The sequence below is a fragment of the Strix uralensis genome, chromosome 9, assembly GCF_047716275.1.
Source record: "Strix uralensis isolate ZFMK-TIS-50842 chromosome 9, bStrUra1, whole genome shotgun sequence".
NCBI classification, from domain to species: Eukaryota; Metazoa; Chordata; class Aves; order Strigiformes; family Strigidae; genus Strix; species Strix uralensis.
In genome coordinates this window covers 8,946,534-8,965,195 of record NC_133980.1, presented here as the reverse complement: position 1 = coordinate 8,965,195, position 18,662 = coordinate 8,946,534, and the positions used below count along the sequence as shown (strand labels likewise).

At 44.0% G+C, this 18,662-nt stretch overlaps 1 protein-coding gene across 7 annotated transcripts in view; it reads right to left on the bottom strand.

The window, feature by feature from the left end:
- The window catches only part of LOC141947229 (calcium-activated potassium channel subunit beta-2), a 155,312-nt gene that overhangs the window by 10,976 nt on the left and 125,674 nt on the right, over positions 1 to 18,662 (bottom strand). For 5 of the 7 annotated variants that reach the window (XM_074878174.1, XM_074878178.1, XM_074878177.1 and 2 more), the window contains 2 exons: positions 6,908 to 7,018; positions 302 to 472 (listed from right to left, as the gene is read on the bottom strand). In XM_074878174.1, the coding sequence (XP_074734275.1) occupies positions 302 to 472; positions 6,908 to 7,018 (282 nt within the window). The remainder of the gene's footprint in view (positions 1 to 301; positions 473 to 6,907; positions 7,019 to 18,662) is intronic. The other 2 variants (XM_074878175.1, XM_074878180.1) reach the window with 2 other exon arrangements.

Sequence of the window (18,662 nt, the reverse complement as noted above, 5' to 3'; positions counted from 1 at the left end):
CAGCAGGCTGTCGACCAGCTGATATGGGTATTAGAATGGTGTTAGACTGTGGCAAGTCTAAAGCCTATGGATCAAGATTTTGTCAAAGAGGTATCTAATTCTTCCCTCACTTCGGCTTGTATTATTCAACTTGCTTTCACTGTAGTTATGCTTAATTTATACTGGGGTAAGGAAGTGCAGAATCAAGCCTATGTTGACCAAAGAAAAAATTATAAAACTTTAATAAAAAGAGTCAGAAGAATAAGCCACATGAAGTCAGCTGAAGCAGAGTGTGAGATCAGGGTAACCATCATGAAATTACCTTTGCATGTAAGACCGCAGCAGGGTGATTCCCAGGAGAAAGTACATCATGATAGAGCACACCATCATGGCCAGCCCGAGGAGTATGGCTCGGTCTTCTCCGGCTTTTAGAGCTGTGACTGTTTTCCTTTTGTCCAGTAGATCGTGATCCCTGATTTTTTGGTAAATATTTCTGAGGTTGAAAATAATACATTCTTATGTAAAGTTCATATTTAATCAATGAAGCCTCTACAGAGTGGGTAGTTCCACCTCCATACCCATCTCGTGGGAGAGAAAGGCCTAAGGGTCCTCAGGTGTCCTTTTTCATCGGATTCACTCTGACCTGGTGGAAACTTATTCATCTCCAAAATAAATTACAGCCATTTCTGAAAAGGTAAAAACCTCTTATAGCAAATATAAAGATTAGACACTTGTGCCAGCTCAGTAAATCCTCCTTTGATACAGCTTCATTGGCTCAATTGAATTATACCATAGGTGAATTTGACCTGTCAATGCTGTCTTAGGCCACTAGAAGGTGTTTAGGTATATGAGGTGTCTTTTCTTCAGTTGAATATGATAACAGGTCTTATGTTACCATATGTAGAAAATAATCTGAAGAAAGACGTCACTAAAATTATCTGAAAGGACCATGTTCTTTTTTAATTCTCTACAGGCTAGTGGTTTGGGTAATTTTCCTGAGTGTGACTCAAAGCTCATGAAACACTATGGGGATTTTGCAATTGATTTCTGTGGGTTTTTTGATTGGGAGCTTATTTACTTTATTTATAAAACAGCTTTCTGGAAGCCCAGTTACTCATTACAGTGAAAACCCTCACAGAAAATTATCCACCAGAGCTATTTGTTCTGGGATTAAAAAAAAGAAGATACAACAAACCATTCCCCCTTCAGCAGAGAGTCCTTTGCATTTTCTAACTGTAAGTCCTTCTTTCATCTCTGAGCCTTTGATGATTCAATGGGTCATGAGGACACAATGGCGAAGAAGGAAATATTTGAGTACATTTCAAACACACTCAAACTTTGTGGGTTTAAAATGTACTTACAGACCTGAGGCTGGTCAAAATCTCCTGTGTTTTCTGTTACGGTTCTTTTGAATCATCCAGGCAGCACCCGAAGCATGTGAACTGCACACCTCTGAGCCCTGGCACCACCATAACATGGACATAGTTGTACACGTGGAAGAAGTTCCTCTTCTACTGTCTGCAAAATGGCAGGTGAGCAACATCAACATCACTTTGGGCTCTAGCAAACCCACCACTCATTTAAGCTGAAACCACCATGTTTCACTCAACCTTGGAGAAAAGCATTGTGTTAGACCAACCACGTAACTTACATTCACTAATAGGGACAAAGAAATAGAGTTAAGACAGATGTAAAATCGTACATAAGCACAGCAGAAACAAGAAAATAGGTTTAATCATAAAATCCCCAAAACTGGAATTGAATTTTTATTTAGATGATGAGTCATAGTCAGGAAAAGCACATATGGTATGTGGTTTTATAGCAAAAATCTTGCTTAGATGGTTCTGCAGTTAATAGTCTCCCATACCTAAGACCCCTTGAGGTTTCTTCATTGAAGTGTGATTTACATATTTAGATGTCCATGGTTTCTCTTCAAAACCATCCTTTAAATCTTGTCAATGTTTTCCTAGTCAGAAATGAAATGGTAATTCAGCCTGTCAAAATTTTCTCTGGTATTGGGGAGAAAAAATATATTGTGAACTGGCAGATGCAACTGCCTTCAAAGAAGTAATGTAGAGTAATAATCTAATGTTACTTTTCTATTATTATTTATCAAACTGTATTTAACTCTGAGAGCTGCTATTAGGATTTGCATTGCTCCCAAATGGAAGCAGGCAGGAAGGCAGAGATTGTCATGCAGTTCCAGCACATTAACCGATCACACAGCATAACTTATGTCAGCGCATAGACATAAAACAGACACAGTGCAATCGCTCACTAGTGTCATCAGAGCAGCTAGGGCATAAAAAGGATACAAATGGACAATTTAAAAACAAATAGCTAATTAAGAATGGTTACAAACACTTCCCATATGGCCTTGAGCCAAGAAACGTGCAATGAGAGGTTAAAAAAAAAAGGATGGACTGAAGGGTATGTTGTAGAAATTATCTATCTGGAGGTGACTGGCAAGGGGGACGGTGTGCAGTGACTGCCTGCCAGGCGGATCTCCCACGCTCGCCTGCCATAGTAGATAAAGCTAGAGCTCTGCCTCAGGGGTCATGTTTGGACCAGTTGTTCAGTTGCTCTTTTGTAAATATTTGTTATTCAAAGGCCCAAATGACAGAAAAGTGGTAGTCTGGTGCACCTTACTGAGGGCTTTTTTTCTCCTGAATCCCTGGCAGTAGTCAGCCTGGTGACACGTGCCAAGGTGTGCGGTGGAGTGGCATGTGCCAGCCTGTGACGCACTGGTCCTGATGCAGCCCAGGAGACACCCTGAGTAACCATCCCTCCTCCTCCTCTCTGCTCATGCCTGCACCAAGGAGGTGCCAATTTTCTCCATATGATATGGGAACATCCGCTATTACCAGACTTCACATTTTTTGCCCCTGAGAGCCCTGGTTTTGGGGGACATGATACGTTGTGCAGAATATTTAGCTGGAGTGGCAGTGGTGGCCTGCACACGTGTGTGTGCTTCTCGGTGGGGGGGATTTTCTGTACGTGTGAACTTTTGGCACAGCCCAGGGACCTCTTTCTGCTTGGTGAGCTGGAAGAGTGCCGTGCTTAGCTGGCTGATTTTGGATCCCAGGGCTGCACAGCCACAATTAGCTGACTGCTGTGGTGTGTTTAAGTACAGATCACTGCATCCCAGACACTACTCATCTAGGTGACTCCATCTAATACTTGTGATTACCTGTGGTATCTCCCCAGATATGACACTGAGGGGGGCTGTTTTTAAAGAAGTCCCACCTGTCAGAACAGGGGATTCCTCTGCACTGTGCAAAGATATTTAATAGAAAGCAAGACTCCAAGGACAGACAGTCTTTGCTCCCTTGATTATTTCCAAACTGAAGTTCTCCACTGCTAAATCTCCGTGGTTTTTTGTGGGTTTTTTTTGCCAAACTGCTCAGAGGATATGGGCTGGCTCTCTACAGAGGCTCAGCTGCCAGAGAGGAAATCTCGGCCGTGACCGTGCCCGCTGGGGACAGAACAGAGATTTCCCTCTCCATATCTCTCTAAACAGCAGCAGTGCGGGGATCCCTCTGCAATGTGGTCAGCAGCTCCTTATGTGATCTCCAGAGGAAAGCTTAGGGAGGACCTGTGTGATGAAATTAGAAGCCCAGGTTATGTTAGCCTGAACAAAAGACAGACAGGGAGAGTTACAGTTACAAGGCCTGTCTGAGCCTACCAGCCTTAATAAAAAAGTTCTACATCTTTTGTAAAGTTGCCCATATTTGCTGCAGCCAAGACCTTTATTTGTCATTATGAGGTACGTGACCTTTTAGTACTTGCTTATGTGAAGGGTGAGGCATACCAACTTGCTCTGTGCTCTGCTGTCACAGGACTGCTCCACAGTTCTGAGGATGTCATTAATTTTTTTGGCATGTATTAGGAATGGTCCTGTATGCAAAGAAGTTGCAACTGGGCTCTGCCATGTAGAGCAGGAGAGGCTAAAGTAATGCTTCTTCTGACCCAGTACAATAGTTCTTATTTTGTTCCAAAGTGGATAGATCTAGGACCTCTGCAAAGGGTGTCAAGTTTACTCACTGGAAATTTAACCAGGCACCTGCAATAACTTAAAAAAAAAAAACAAAAACCCCACAACAAAACCCCAAACAAATTACCTACCCTCAAATTCCTTCCCTTGCAAAAGGACCATGATGTGGCACTGAGGGAGACATTGCCTCCTCTGGCACTGTGTGGTCATGGGGCTTTTCAGATGGGGATACTTGCCTGCCTGAATTATTCAGTGTGACTTTGAATTCACATTCACTTTTCTGATATCGCAGTTGTTATGCAGATGTCACACAAACTACCTTATGTTGAGGTGTTTACTGATATCAGAAATCCTTGAAAGCAAGGGTCAAAAAACTCTCCTGTATCTTACCTGCAGAATTCCCAATATTCAGGGACTTTTCTGCTCAGAAGCGAATTTCTTTACATTTTTCTTAACAGGGTATATATATTTAGCTGCATTAGTCTTTGTTATTAGAGTTATGGCAACAGAAAATCTCTCTGGAGCTCTCACAAAAGTCTCACTGTGGTTGTACCAGGATTCCTATCGATATGAACAGATTTCCTTTACTCAGTTTCCTCCCTCTTCCCCACCAAACTGAACCAAACCAAACCAGTGCTTTGGTTTTCCGAGCTTACAACGTTGTGGAAAGCTTAACTGACAGCTGAGGAAGAATGAAGGCTTGACTAGGTTTACGAAGCATAACAAGTAGAAGTTGGGGAACTGTGGTTGTCTAAAACAACAATAAAATAGATACATTTTGGGCCTGATCCTACAAAAAGAGATGCCTGAGAGATACCTTCCACTGAGAAGAAAGTGATTCCTTCACAGCAAGTGACCCATTGCTGCACAGGTTATTATTACAGTGCAATCCCTCAGAAGTCTGTGATTGTAGCATGGGTTAGGTGACAAGTTTGCTGCTCCACATGGCAATCTTAGTGTCTGAAGTTTAAAGAACAAAAATTCCTAGGAAAGGGTCATTTAGGGGAAGTAATTTCTCTAAAATGCACTGCCTGTTTGATATAGTGATGCTGCTGGTGACCTTACATGTGTTAAAATCACTGCCAGACGCTGGCAGATGAGTTTCTTCCATCAGCAACACTTGCTCTGTGTTCACACCTCTCTTCTGAAGTCCTGAGGCTGTGGTCAGCACTCTCCTATTTCCATTTTCTCTTCTTCCTTTTCCCTCCCATGTTTTATTAATCACTCACAGGGTATTAACAATTCCTTCTGTACAGCTCTACGGGACCATCTGGGGAATAAACCCACCCAAAGGCTTGAAAAGCCACCTGAAATTACTACGGTTGGTGTGTAAGTACAGATACTGCTCCCTATCTTCCTATTTCTGCAGGCAGGGGTGAGCTCTGCCCAGGGTTTAAGCTGACCAGACACTGGTAAGCCCTGTTTAGTACAGCACTCAGCCCAAGTTAATAAGTCCCACTGAAAGGCATGGTGTGAATTGCAGGCCATGCTAATCAGGAGCACGTGGCTTCCAGTCAGCCCAACGTGTGGGCAGATATCTCCTCCAAGTGTCTAACCTTGGACCGTTCTGTCCATGACAGTGTTTTAATGCAGAAGAACATTAGCCTGGGGAAAATTTAATTAAAGAGGAGACTTGCAGGAGTACATTAGATAACCAGCTCCAACTGAAAGTCCATGGAAACTTGTTGCCAAGCTGGTCTCTGTGGCTTCAAAATATCTGTTTGGGATTGGATTATCAAAAGAGCTGAACACCTATGCAGCCTTTGCAGAAAAGTTCAGCAAATAGGGCAATTCTCCAAAGCAACTCAGAGTCACCTGAACTCATGAATGCATTTTCTCAAGCAGATGCAAGCAGTGATGTCTCATTAGAATAACTGAAGAGTGTCTTTTGTTAATTGGCGCTGTAGATACATTGACCTCTGTTTTCGTTTCACCGGAGTCTGATTTTTTTTGGTGTTTATATTTAATAGTGACTGCAAGGGGAACTGAAGGAGAGGAGGCAAAGGAGGGAAGTGGGAAAGGAAAGAAAAGAAAGGGAAATGTGTCCGGTTGTGACAAGACAAGCTGTCCAGCAAATCTCACTACAAAGGAGAGAGATTTTGGAGGGATGAGTCTGAGCGTTACTGACAATTGTTCTTCCATCAGTGATATTCAACTTCTTTCATTCCCAACTGAGTTCTGCCTTTGTCTGCGGACTTAAAACCTCTCCTTCCCTTTCCTTCTCTTCTGTGTAATTCCCTGCTCCCCTGAGAGATCCAGCAACTCTCTTATTTCTCTGTCTCCTTCAGCCTGTTCACTCTGGCAACACCACTTGTGTGGGCTGGTGGGCTACCAGGTCACTTTCAAGCCCCCAGCTATTGTGCAATGTATTGTGCACACACTCATTCTCACACACGCATACATATAAAATGGAAATGTCTCTGACAGCTGGATGCATCATCCAGATGTGTAAAATTTATGTAGGTCAATGATCTGGCTGGGGGAGAGGAGGCACTGTGTGTGTGTTGTCTGGAGGGGGTTACAGGAGTGGTGTGGGCCGATGGCTGAAAGCAGGATACCTGTAAATGGCCTAAAAGTTTCACAGGGGTTGTATCTGGGACTGAAACCTGTGGCTGGGGATTAGTGTGCTTTTAAATGTGCAATGTGCGTGTGCTGACCTCGGAGATGATCACGGTGTGCTGTTGATGTCCTGGGAACAAGGAAGACTTTGGCTCTGACATTGTCCCTCCGCTCTGTTTTGGCTTGACATATTAACCCTGGCACTCATCGGCTGGTTCTGTTGTCGGTGGAGCAGTAGCCGGGGGGATGAGAGGCAAGGGGTGGACACCCTTTGCATCCCTCCTACTTCTCTAGTGCTGCCACTGAAGAGAAGCTACAGGCCACACTCCTAAAGATTCAAACTCTTAAGAGACAATCAGTGTAGATGTCGTTTACCTTTTCTCATCATGTCTGTAAGATGTAGAACTCCGGCCACTGGTCCAAATAAACATTTTAGAGGGTTGCCCAGTGTTGGCTTTGCTCGCTGCAGTGGGACGATGGAAGGACCTGAGGGAAGAGGGATAATTTTTATCACTGCCCATCCAATGTGGCAGACCACATCATATCCAGTGTGTCAAATCCCCTGTGGCTGTGCCCAATGTACTCTGAAGATAGACCTTTGTTAACTCAGGGTGAGATGTAAATTAATGGGGATGACAGATCAACATGTGGGAATGAAGGATAAATCTCATTAGCCCCACTGGTAAAATGTGATCCTGGCTAATCAGGCTTAGCTATACTCCACGCTGCAAGGGATTTGCAAAGGATTTGCACCATGGACAAGAAATCATCGGTAGTTTAAGAAAAGGTAATAGCTGCATCCAATGTTCTTATGCAGTATTTTTTGGAGACACAGTGGCTATTGTTTAAATACATACATGTTCATTACTGTTTTTTCATTGTACTGCAGCTCTTAGTAAGGTGAGACTCTCAAAGAGGATGTTTGAATGAAGCACAAGTATGAGATGTAAATGCAGCACTTTGTGGAAATGTAACTGATGTGACAAATATGTCTTTTCCTACAGAGAACTTACTGTCCCAAGGCCAATTGGCCAGATGAGTTAGATTCCTGGACAGGAGCTTCTTTATTTCACAGCAGGGTATGAGACCTGTTGCCTTCTTTCAGGCTCTCAGGGTCTTCTGAAGAGGGTAAGTGTCTGAGGGGTTTCATTTTAGGGACTGAATTTGAACCCTGTACTTCAGTTAGATCTCACAGAATCAGAAATACAGAGTTAAAAGGATCTCAAGAAGTGTTGCTGCTCTCTTGCTCTGATTCAAGGCACATTCACTATGTCTATGTAATTCCTAGCAGATTTGGGTTACCTTAGATCAACTAAATGTAAACAACCATCTTTCCAGATGGTAACTTCATTGCCAGGCTGGAAGCATATCTTGTATTGGACCTGCTAGTGGGGCTACAGCTCCCCTTGTAGCTCCTCCTAATCTGTTCCTGGTTTTCGTGAGGCCCTTCCTGGTGAGAACTGTATTTTGCATTATTTCATGGCACAGCACTTTGTGCTTTTACTGCATTCAGAGAAAGGCTTAAGAAAAAAAAAGAAATATTCCAGATACCAAATACTTTAATACCAAAGTTTTGCACACTCTGTGGGCCATTCTTAACTTACTGAAAAATAAACCTGACTGTTGATGCTGTCAGCAGAGAAGACACATGAATTCCTCAGTGCTCCTCGTCTGAAAAAGTCTGTAATGTCACTATCGATATAATCAGGCAAAGGACTAATTTCAATATTTACACAGTGATGAACCTGGGACAATACTTAAATCCCATAAAGGTGGCTTCAGGGGAAGACTGACATGGACAGGAGCCAAAATTCATCTGTACACAGACAGGCTGATGGGTGTCAAGGGACTGGACTCTTCATCTGGAGTCAGCCCAGAGCCCCACCACAAGGTCCATGATGCAGACCCACGCCAAACTCATACTCTGGTTGGGCAGCTGACTGGGCAGACTAGCCAAACTAGTACCTCCGTCATCTCCTCCCTGCTGGGATCCTGCTGCCATGCTCAGAGTTGCTGGCTGGGGGCTTGCAGGCAGGGACCTTGCTTGAAATAAGACATGATAATATTTGACAAAGCTTTTGTGCTGTAAGTTGGACAAGAAGGCTGTCCAAAAGAAGAGAGGTAGATGGAGGCGAAACTCCTCCAGCCTTTTCCCTGACTCTGTGGTCATCACTGCAGCTCTGAGATCCAAAAAAGAGTCTTCTTTCCTTACAACCACTGTAGTTAAGTATTGGGCAACAAACAATAAGATAAGGCATTTCGTCCCTGAAATAACTGTAGTTTAGAAGGTGAAATAACATCTACCAGGACTTAATCAATATAGCCACTGACTAAAAAGTGTTTTTATAGTGATATTGGCCAGAAATTTGGGTTGCAGGACCTTGGGTCTAATCCTCACCCTGGTATGTAAGATTGCACCCACACTCCCTCAGACTGCACAACAGCAACTGCCAAGCCTGTACCGAACAATCTGCTGTTTCTGCATCAAGCAATGCAGAAGGGTTCAGAGCAACTATCCAAGGACCTAGAGGTCATATCAGATATTGGACTGAGACCTGTCCCAGGCTGAGTCCCTTAATGCTGGAAAATAAAATTATATATTTGCCACTTCACCCTTTAGGATGTCACACATGAGCTGCTGGTGCTGCTGCCACAGCCTGAGTGGTCCCAGAGCCATCAAGAGATGGTGATGAATGCTATTAGAGAATCTGTTCTTAATTAAGCAAAACTTGGGCACACATTAGAGGCGATCAGCAGCTTCTGCCACCTGTCTGAGTCTACAGGGACACCTGGACAGGACTGCCTGGGCAGGGAGGCAGATTTTCAAGCTCCAGAGCAAATTGCAGGAGCACTGTTGGGGCGAGAGCTGAGTGAGAGGGGTCTGTCCCACTGAGGAGATGCCAGAGGAGCAAAAGAGGTGTGTCTCTTCCCACCAGAGTGATTTCAGACTCTCTTCTATTGCCAGTGCCCTGGAGCAGTCCATATGTGATAGCATTAATGCTGCCTGCTTCATTAGTTGGTCAATCCAAGCTAACCATCACTATTTAACACACAATTGCACACCTAATTTTGTGTAAAATTGTAACACTGGTGACATCACAGCAGCCACTCCAGAGGTCAGATGTAAGCAACTAAAGTCCATGGTTCATTTAGGTAGGGTTTAGCTGTAAGGTAAGAGCCTTTTGCAGAACAGTAACTCCCCAAGACCCGCCTTTGGAGGACTCATAACCTAGAATGGTTACGACCTACACGACCATGTCCTGCCCCACTGGGTCAGTTAGCAAATTTTCATGCCTTTCTCCTCCCCTGAGTTAATCCCAAGGCAGGACTGTGAAGCCCATTCCTTCAGTGTCTCCTCTCTCTTTTTCTGAGAAAACAAGTAGCATTAATTTTTATTTGCCCACTGCTTCTCTGAGTCAGCTGTTGGCAATGTATTTTTATCATGCAACAAGTAATCAGCCTGTGAAACTCACTACTGCAGGATGTCAGCCTAGCATTTAGAGTAAAAGTGGATTGGGCTATTGCTTGAACAGATGGAGCACCTAAAGTCATGACAATACCTGTTAAAAACAGTTTAGAAGAGGTGTTTTGAGCTGCTTTTTGACTATCAGGAGTCTGTAGAGGATATTCCTATAGGGCAGGTTACCAGCAAAGTGCTGTACTTGATGTGAGTTTTGGTAGAGTCAGGGTGCTGGGCTGGACTCTGGGCTTTCTGCTCGACTTTACCTGAATGTCATTATCTCCTTCATTATTGTGGCATCAACACAGTTGTCTCTTGGCATGGTTGACACAGAGACAGGCAAGGAGGCCAAGCTTTGGTTTTTACAAGACACACCTCGTTCTTCACGTTTGGGTCTATTCTGAACAAATGTTTAAGAGAGAAACGCAGAGTAAAAAGTGTACAACCTCCTACGATTACATGTACACCTGTGCTCAAGGCACTTCACTGCTCTGCGCTGGCCAAGGAACAGCTCTAAGGACCCATGATGTTGACACAGTGGATCTGCCCAGGGCTGACCCATTCCTCCCATCTTCCCCTGTTCTCGTCCTCCTCTTGAGCATTATCTTCTGGTGAATTTTATGGAACTCACTAGAAAACCTGACAAGGTTTCTACTTGTTCAGCCATTTCAGGATGAAGACCTGAGATAGTTCTTATAAGATTAGAACAACTCTGCCCCATCAACATGTCCACCCAACAGCAACCACCTGAGAGAGGACTGCAGTGTGAAGAAAATATGCTGGGGCAGCGTTTGCTTGAAATTGCTCAAAAAAAGATGTAATTCTGAGGGTGAATCTGAAAATCCCTTAGCTGATACCTTGGGAACTACATTAAGTGCTTTGTTGTCCTCACTTTCACCCTGGGTTGGCTGCTTTCCTTCCTCAGGCTTTGGTTTATGTCATGATTAGTATGAAATGTCCCTTACCTCTAGGTTACCACATTTGTGAACAGCCAAAGAGGGATATTGCAGACCACATTTTTAGATGGAAAGCTGGGGTTTATATGTGTGTTTATTTGTAATTGCCTCTGTCTATGTTTATGTTAATCATAGGGTTTCCGAGACCTTGAAGAACCATTTATGGCACCAAATTAATGAGCTTTGCTCTCCTTATGGCATTTTACTTCCTGGACAATGTGGCTACTGTAAAAGGAGATGCACTTGCATTAATTTTGCCTCATAAAAGACACCCTGAGTTATCAAAAGCCAACAAAAGCTAAATATACACCTAAAGATATAATCACTGACCTCTTAAGCTTTGTCTGAATACACACATGTCCTGCACTGTCCATGCTATCAAGTGCTCTGGATGCTTCATCCCAATATTTCCCAGCCAGAGGATTCATTTGAACCCCGAGGCAGTTCCCCATTAGCCCTGAAGTTTTCCTGCTAGACCACATGTTAACCTCTCCCTGTGCCACAACACAGCAGTCTGTGGCAGCTCTTGGACAGACAGAATGGCTGCTGCTGAGTGGTGGGAGACGTTTGGTCTCTCTCATGGGTGGAGAGAATTTTTTGGGGGTGGTTCCACCCACCATCACCCATGGGAAAAGGAAGAGGCTGAAACCAGGCATCAAAGCCAACCTGCAAGGGGACGGTGGTTCACTTCAAGGTGAATTTATTGAATATGGACAGTTAGACTTTATGCCACAACAGATCTTACCCATGCCTATGTCTGATGATAGTAAGTTTTTCTATGGCTTTGCTGAGCCAGAAAACAGGGATAAATATTGTGTGGTGAAGAATGGGAGAATAAATACAATGGCATGTTGAATTTCTGATGTAAAGTGTAAGCTGACTGCTGGGTAGCCTGGCATCCAGGTGCCTTAGTGCATGGGAGAGTTTCCTGGGTAGAGTGGTGGCGGTAACTACTATATTAAGATGCTCCTGTCTGATTCAGGAGATGATCCAGGGGAATTTTCTAGTCCTAGTATTGAAAGAATGTAAGAGCTGGACCCAGGACTAAAACCAATGCCTGAAATGTCTAACTCCCTAGTACAGTCCACAGCAACTTAAAGGGGTGGATGGAAGCAGAGCCACACCATGGAGAGGGTGAGGAGAAACCCAACTGGGTGGTAAAAACTGAGCAGGTGTCTGCCTGGGGTATCTGAGCGAGACCCACTGTGGCCGTGGTGTGACCTGAAAGCCCCAATACACATATACCAAGGGAGGTCTCATACACTAGCTTTGAAGATGCAAACCACAAACCAGGTGAACACCTAGCTGGCAATTCCCCTGTTCTGACACAATTCAGAGGGCAGTGTTTCTTGTGTAGTCAAAATATCTGTTTTCTCTGCAGGTCTCCATCTGAGCACAGTATCTGCTTGACCTAATCCCACTTGTCTGCAGCCGTTACAGATGAACAGCAAGCATGGACCAAGAAGAACAGCAATAAGCTGACTCATAAAAGAAATGCATCTGCATTAGTAGAAGACAGTTACCACTTAGGGAACATTTAACGCTCTGGCAGCAGCAACACTAAATTGTGAAGCAGCAACAGCAAAATCAAATGGTGTATTTCTGCCTTGTGACCGGACTTTGCTGTACCACAAGCTAATGGGCACGATGCAGGACAGAGTGACATAAATAACCGTTCTCATTGGAGCATCTCAGGAGCTCCAGCTGTACTAACTGACTAATCCAACTGGCAGATGACCTTGAATTTGGGGTTCCTCATTATGGCAAAGGGAAAATGGACAATGGGCAGCTGGTGTTAATATACTGACAAGAGTTTAGGAAAACTGGTGGCTAATGATGCTTCATTAATGAATTCACCTCTATTTCTGGCCCTTCTCCTAAATCTCCCCAGAGCTCAGAGCTGAGATTTCCATCTAGGTTTTGAGTTGAATGAGGGAAACACTCTGGACCCAGGGCAGTCTTGCTGGGCTCCCATTGCACAGGCATGTCTAGGACACTCCATGTCAAAGGAGGAGAACGGGGCTGCCAGTGACAACTGAAGCCCTCACATCACATGGGGATGCAGCTTAGCTGTGAGCGGAACACAGGAGCATTTGCGTTTGTTTTCAAAGGCAAAATTTCTTTTAACTTCAAGTCATCCTTTACAATTATTAATTCCCTCTCCCCAGTATATACTGGAGCAACAGAGATGTTCAGAAAGGCTGAGGTATCTATACCTTTTTGTTACACAACAACATGCAATGTGTTCACACTTCAAAATTAAATATTACAAAGTAACATCTGAATCTTCCAGGTTTCCATCTCGTGATGTTTTTTCTCCAGTGCTGGCTTTCTGTGTTTTGAAAAAACTTTCAAGCCTTGCCATTTAATGATGTTTTTCATCCTTAGGCTTCCCCTTTCCCGAAAGCTGCTTTCCTAGTACAAGTCTAAGTAGCCCACACAGCACTTCAGGCTGTAGATGTTACAGTCTTACTCTTCCTGATGTTTTTAACTTCCTTCTCCACTTCTTCTTTTCTATTTTTTTCCAGTGTCTCTTCCCATACATTACTATCCCCATGATGACCTGTTTCACTCACCTTCGCTACACTGTGTTAGTTTTAATTATTCTGATTTAGTTGATTGAAACAACAACGTTTTGAAGAAATTCCAGTGTCCCCAGACAGCTACAAAGGAGGGAGGTACTACCTGTCATTGCAAGCAAGAGACCCCCTATCTCTCATCTTTGGTGACCTTCTGGCCACCTTGGAGAAGTCTGACACTATGGCCTCAGCTTCCTCATCTGTACAAGGATGTGCTAGTCCCATCACTGTACCTGGCAGAGGACACTTTCAGGCCATCTCCAGGTAGCAGAGCTTCTAGTGAAGAGCCAGCCCTTATTACCCTCTTCGTGTTTTGGTGCTGGTGAGTTTGCAATCCAGGCACGAGGCAATGCCTCTCTTGGCACATTGCAGTCACCAGGGATCAACGTTTGTGAGGAACAGCTGAGGATAATTGTCCCCTTTGCCTGTCAAGACTCTGCAAACATTTTTAGCTTTCTGCGCTGAATTTGAATTTACGTAGCAAGTGACACATTGGACAAGCACTATATTCATCATCTCAGCTGCTCTCTGGCTTCAGAGAAGGACACACTCTGCCTGTAAAATGGGCTGACTTTGGGAGGGTGTGCGGCAGTGGCAAGTGCTGGGTGACCCACCTGCAACATGCCCCTAGACAGCTAAGCCAAGAGAGTTTGATGGGGAGATCCGCTCTGCCAAAGACCAGGTAGCATTACAATGATAAGGAAGGATCCTGGAGGTGAGAATAAAGGCAGTGAAAGTGCTGCACTATCTCACTTGATGCTCTCCTTTAAATATTAGCACAATTCTCTGTAATTGCAGAGGGATATATCACCTTGGGTGCTGTGCTGCACCAGAAGAGCTATATGGCCCTGGACCAGACTGGCTGGCTAAGAGCATATGGGTGGCAGCAAAGATGCTCTGTGTCTCGTGATCATGCCATGATAAACCCAGTGGGAAATACTGAGAGGGTGAGATAAAGGAGATGAAGTGGAGGCTCACTGCTGCATTGCTCCTCCACTCCCAGGGCTGGGAGATGTTTCCAGTTCTAGCTTCACACTGAAGTCAGTCTCTTTGATGTGACCATCACATATGGGAATGACCTTCTCCACAGCTGAGATTTTGTGTGTACCCACTTGACCAGATCTTAAAGGATGCTCATTTGAATACTAAAAATACTATTTTTAAGAATAATTGGTTGCACAGTGGGAGCTGAACACCTCTGACTATGCTGAAGTGAAGTGGCTTCTGACTCGACCCATATGTCCCTGCACCACTGTCATCTCAGGACCCTGAGATTTACACCCAAACTGAAGAAACAGGGTGTTGGCACCACTATTTTACAGGTGATGAACAGAGGCACATAGGTTGCTGGGACTAGGCCAAAGTCTACCAGGCAGTCTGTGGTGGATGTAGTGGAGAAAATAGCCTAAAAGATGGTGGACAACCACCTTCTACCCAGAGAGGAGGGAGGAGAGCCAAGACACATACAGATTCCCATGTCAGAGAGCAAAGACAGAGCCTTGCTTTGGGGAAGTGCCAAGTCCCATCCATGGTGACATTCCCTCCAGCTCCAGCTTTGTGCAGCTGTGCCTCAGCTTTACACCTCTCCAGAGAAGACCTGATCTGAGAAGTACATGGCTTTTAAATATCCCTGAAGAGAGTGTTTCATTTCAGGAAAGCAGTGCTTAAAACCCTGATGGTGTGTTTGCAGGTGGGAGCACACGGAGGGGAAGGGTGATGTGCTGCTGGAGACAGGGGGGACACCAGCAGCCCTTAGGGAAGCCACAAAGGAGAAGCAGATCACATGAGAGATGTGGCTGGGGAGAGTGGTAAGGGCACAGAAAGATAAACAGACGCAAAGCAGCACCCAGAGGAAAAGCACAAACAGGCAGGGCAGATACAACAGGAGCGTTTTTTCTCCCACCTAATTCCTTGAGTGGGTCAATCATCTTTTATCTCCTTTGAGTCAGTCCCTGTGCCATCGAGAGCACCAGCCGGAACAAAGCAAAGGCAGAGGCGAGCTAAAACTACTGCCCAGCGGGAAGTGAATGCTCTGGCACTATTTATTTTTGAGTCCACATTTGGATTAGCTGTAAAGAGCTGTGTGGATAAGCAAGCAGGCAATTACAGCTGGGACGTGCTGCTTATGAATGGAAACAGCTCCAATCTGCTCAGGACATATTGAAATTCTAATTCAGTTAGATTCCTTTAGTTACAGCGCTCATCACAGACACTAAAAGAGATGGGATTAAAAAATAAATACAACTCTTATGTTGCCTTTGGTTTGCCTTCGGTTTGCCTTCTCTGCTCCCCTTTCCCCCCTCCCCTCCTCAATTTTAGCTGTTGTTTGACTTTATTTTCTGTGGCAAAATACATCAGTCTGCATTTAGTCTGCTTGTTAATTTTTACAAGGAGCTAGCAGACTGCAGCTGGCCGAAAGCATGCACTGCTAACGGGTGGGCAGTCAGCATGAATACTAGACCACTGCTGAGGTTTCACATGTCACATCTTACTAAAGACCATTACCCAGAGATGTCTGTTATTATTGCAAAAGTGCAGGTGTGACACTGAGGTGCAGAGCAAGGAGACAATTTGCACAAGCTCTTCACTGGCTTCATACCTGGTTCAGACCAGTGCTCAAGGCTACCAGCCCACACTGCTCCCCCAGTAAGCAGGTTGGCTTCCTGCTTTGGGTATTGGTGTAAAGCTACTTTGCCATTGCAGGCAACTGCTTTTGCAGTGGGTTTTACAGGTAAGTTAGGAAAAAATTTCATCCAAAACAGTGACCAGGGAAGAGGACCAGGAGTGCTGGATCAGCCCTGCCAGTGTGACCTGGCAGCTCAAGCAAGTTATTTAACTACATGCTGGTTGAGTTTCCCTGGCTGTCAATGTATTAAACCTGCTGGCATATGCAAAGAACAGTTAGTTAAGGTCTAAATGTCTGAGATTGCCAGATGGGAGGAATGAGAGGAGCGTGAGCTTGGGTCTTCAGCTGCCTGGAATTCTTGCTTCCCTCATGACCAGCCTCTTGGATCTGCTGGAGGACCTCTGAATGCAGAGGGATGTCTACAAACAGCTTGTGAATAGTGCTGACCACATCAGCTCAGAAATCCGGTTATGACAGACACTGGGTAGAGATTAATTGCCTCCCTCAAAACTAAGGAATGGGCTTGATGGGGAAAGACGTATACAATAGCTCCATCCTCCAATACAGTCAAGGCACGGAGCTGTGAAATAAGCACCTCTGTGGTAAAAGCAAACACACAGTTTGGCTCTCATGAGCATCTTTCCTCTTTGTCCTATTACAAAGGGGTAAATTTTGCAGCATAAACACTCTACGGTGGCTCCTCATCCTTCCAGGACACAGACTTCACCTGCAGTCCTCTTAGTTGAATATGATCAATTGTCATGTCAAATTCACAAAATAAAATTTTGTGCCCGAGTGCTGTAGAAAAGCACTGGAAATATTTTTTTCATGCATAAATTTAATGTCATTTTCACAGAATTGAATATTTTAAGTGCCCTTATTGTTTAAAAATGCAATTCTGTAGAGGCAGCCTCCTATTGGCTCCTGAATCTAAGTTGGGTACAATATGGCTACATCTCCATGGACCTCTGAACTCATGCATGTGCTCTGTGGAGCTCCCTGTTTGCTTTGCCCACTGGTAAGAATCTCCAAGTAGAAACCTACTTCCTGGTTGGAAAAACAATGCAAAATCCTAATTCTGACAGGGAAGGTGCATGACCTAGAGAACAGTTTCCAGCGTAAGAAGAAGGAAGCATTTCTAATGGATTTGTTCATAGGTAGGGCACAAATCAAATCCAGCCTGATGAGCAAGTCCGGGAGAAAGTTAGAGATTAAGTAAGTGGGTTATAAAAAGACAGAGGATTAGAAAGACAGGGAACACAAGATGAAAGACAATAGTGATGTTACACACACAAGAGACAGTAGGATCAGCTGCATGTTGCAGAAAGGTAGTAATGAAATCCACAGTAGTGGTATGAAGTGGATAGGAAATCTGGTGGAGTCAATGAGTCAAATGACTACTGAGACAAGGCTGATAAGCTGGGCTTAGTAAAATGCTGCACCAGTCCATTAGGTCAAAAATCAGCGTAAGCACTAAATCACCTGCTTTGTGGATGAGTTCAGTGCATGATTTAGCCTCCTTAGAAAATCAATAACTTGAGAGCTTGTGAATTTCTTTATAGATGTGTTCTTGTATAAACTTTTTAGCATAAAACCAATTTTTCTTAAGAGTCAGGAAAAAAGATAATGAAAAAGAACAAAAGCAAAGTCTCTGTAAGAGAGAACACTGTACATACTCCCTCTACGCAGTTTTGAACCAACAAAGAGAACAAAATCTCTGCAGTCCTCTGAGGCCAGAGGAGCACTCCAAACAGTGAAGGGGCCATGGCCATGAAAAAAAAACCCAATGTATTTTTGTCTCATAACTGGTCTAGAAATGAAAACAATGGTAGGAGCAGGCACAGACACTTGCATTCCTCATAAGGTAATAATCTATATTAATTACAACAAGCATCCATCTTTCAACAATGTCACTGCAGTGCTATTACTGTTGAAGAGTATTGAGTTTCAAAGGAGGTGAATGTCTTTTTCTCTCCCTAATCATGATTACTTGGCTTAGTACTTGGGCTAAACTTTCATTTAACCAAGATAAATGGATAATGCATCACATTATTACTCTCTTCTCAGATTTCTTGCCTCGCGCACTATTTTACTCGGCTGCTAAACACAAATAACAAGAATAGGAAGGAGGAGCAGTGCAGGATTCCATATGGATTAAAGATAATTTAAAAAAAGTCTGATTTTGACCCATTACTTTGTCCTATTCTGGGCTAGCATTTTCCCTCAATCAACATAATATAACAACATTATTTTGTCCTATAATTTCCCTCTCTTGAAACATGAGTGCCCACAACACATTTTTGCAGACACAACCAGCCTATCTGACTAATATTTTGTTGCTTTCCGTTTAGAATCCCTACTTATCATTTAAGCTTATGTGCCAATATTGTAGGTTAACATTCAGAAGAGCAGATGGGGAATTAGAGGCAAAACTTCTGTCAGTGATAACGGGACTTCCACGCTTCATTTCCCCCAGGGCACAGTGAATGTTTTCCTTTTCAACAGTGCT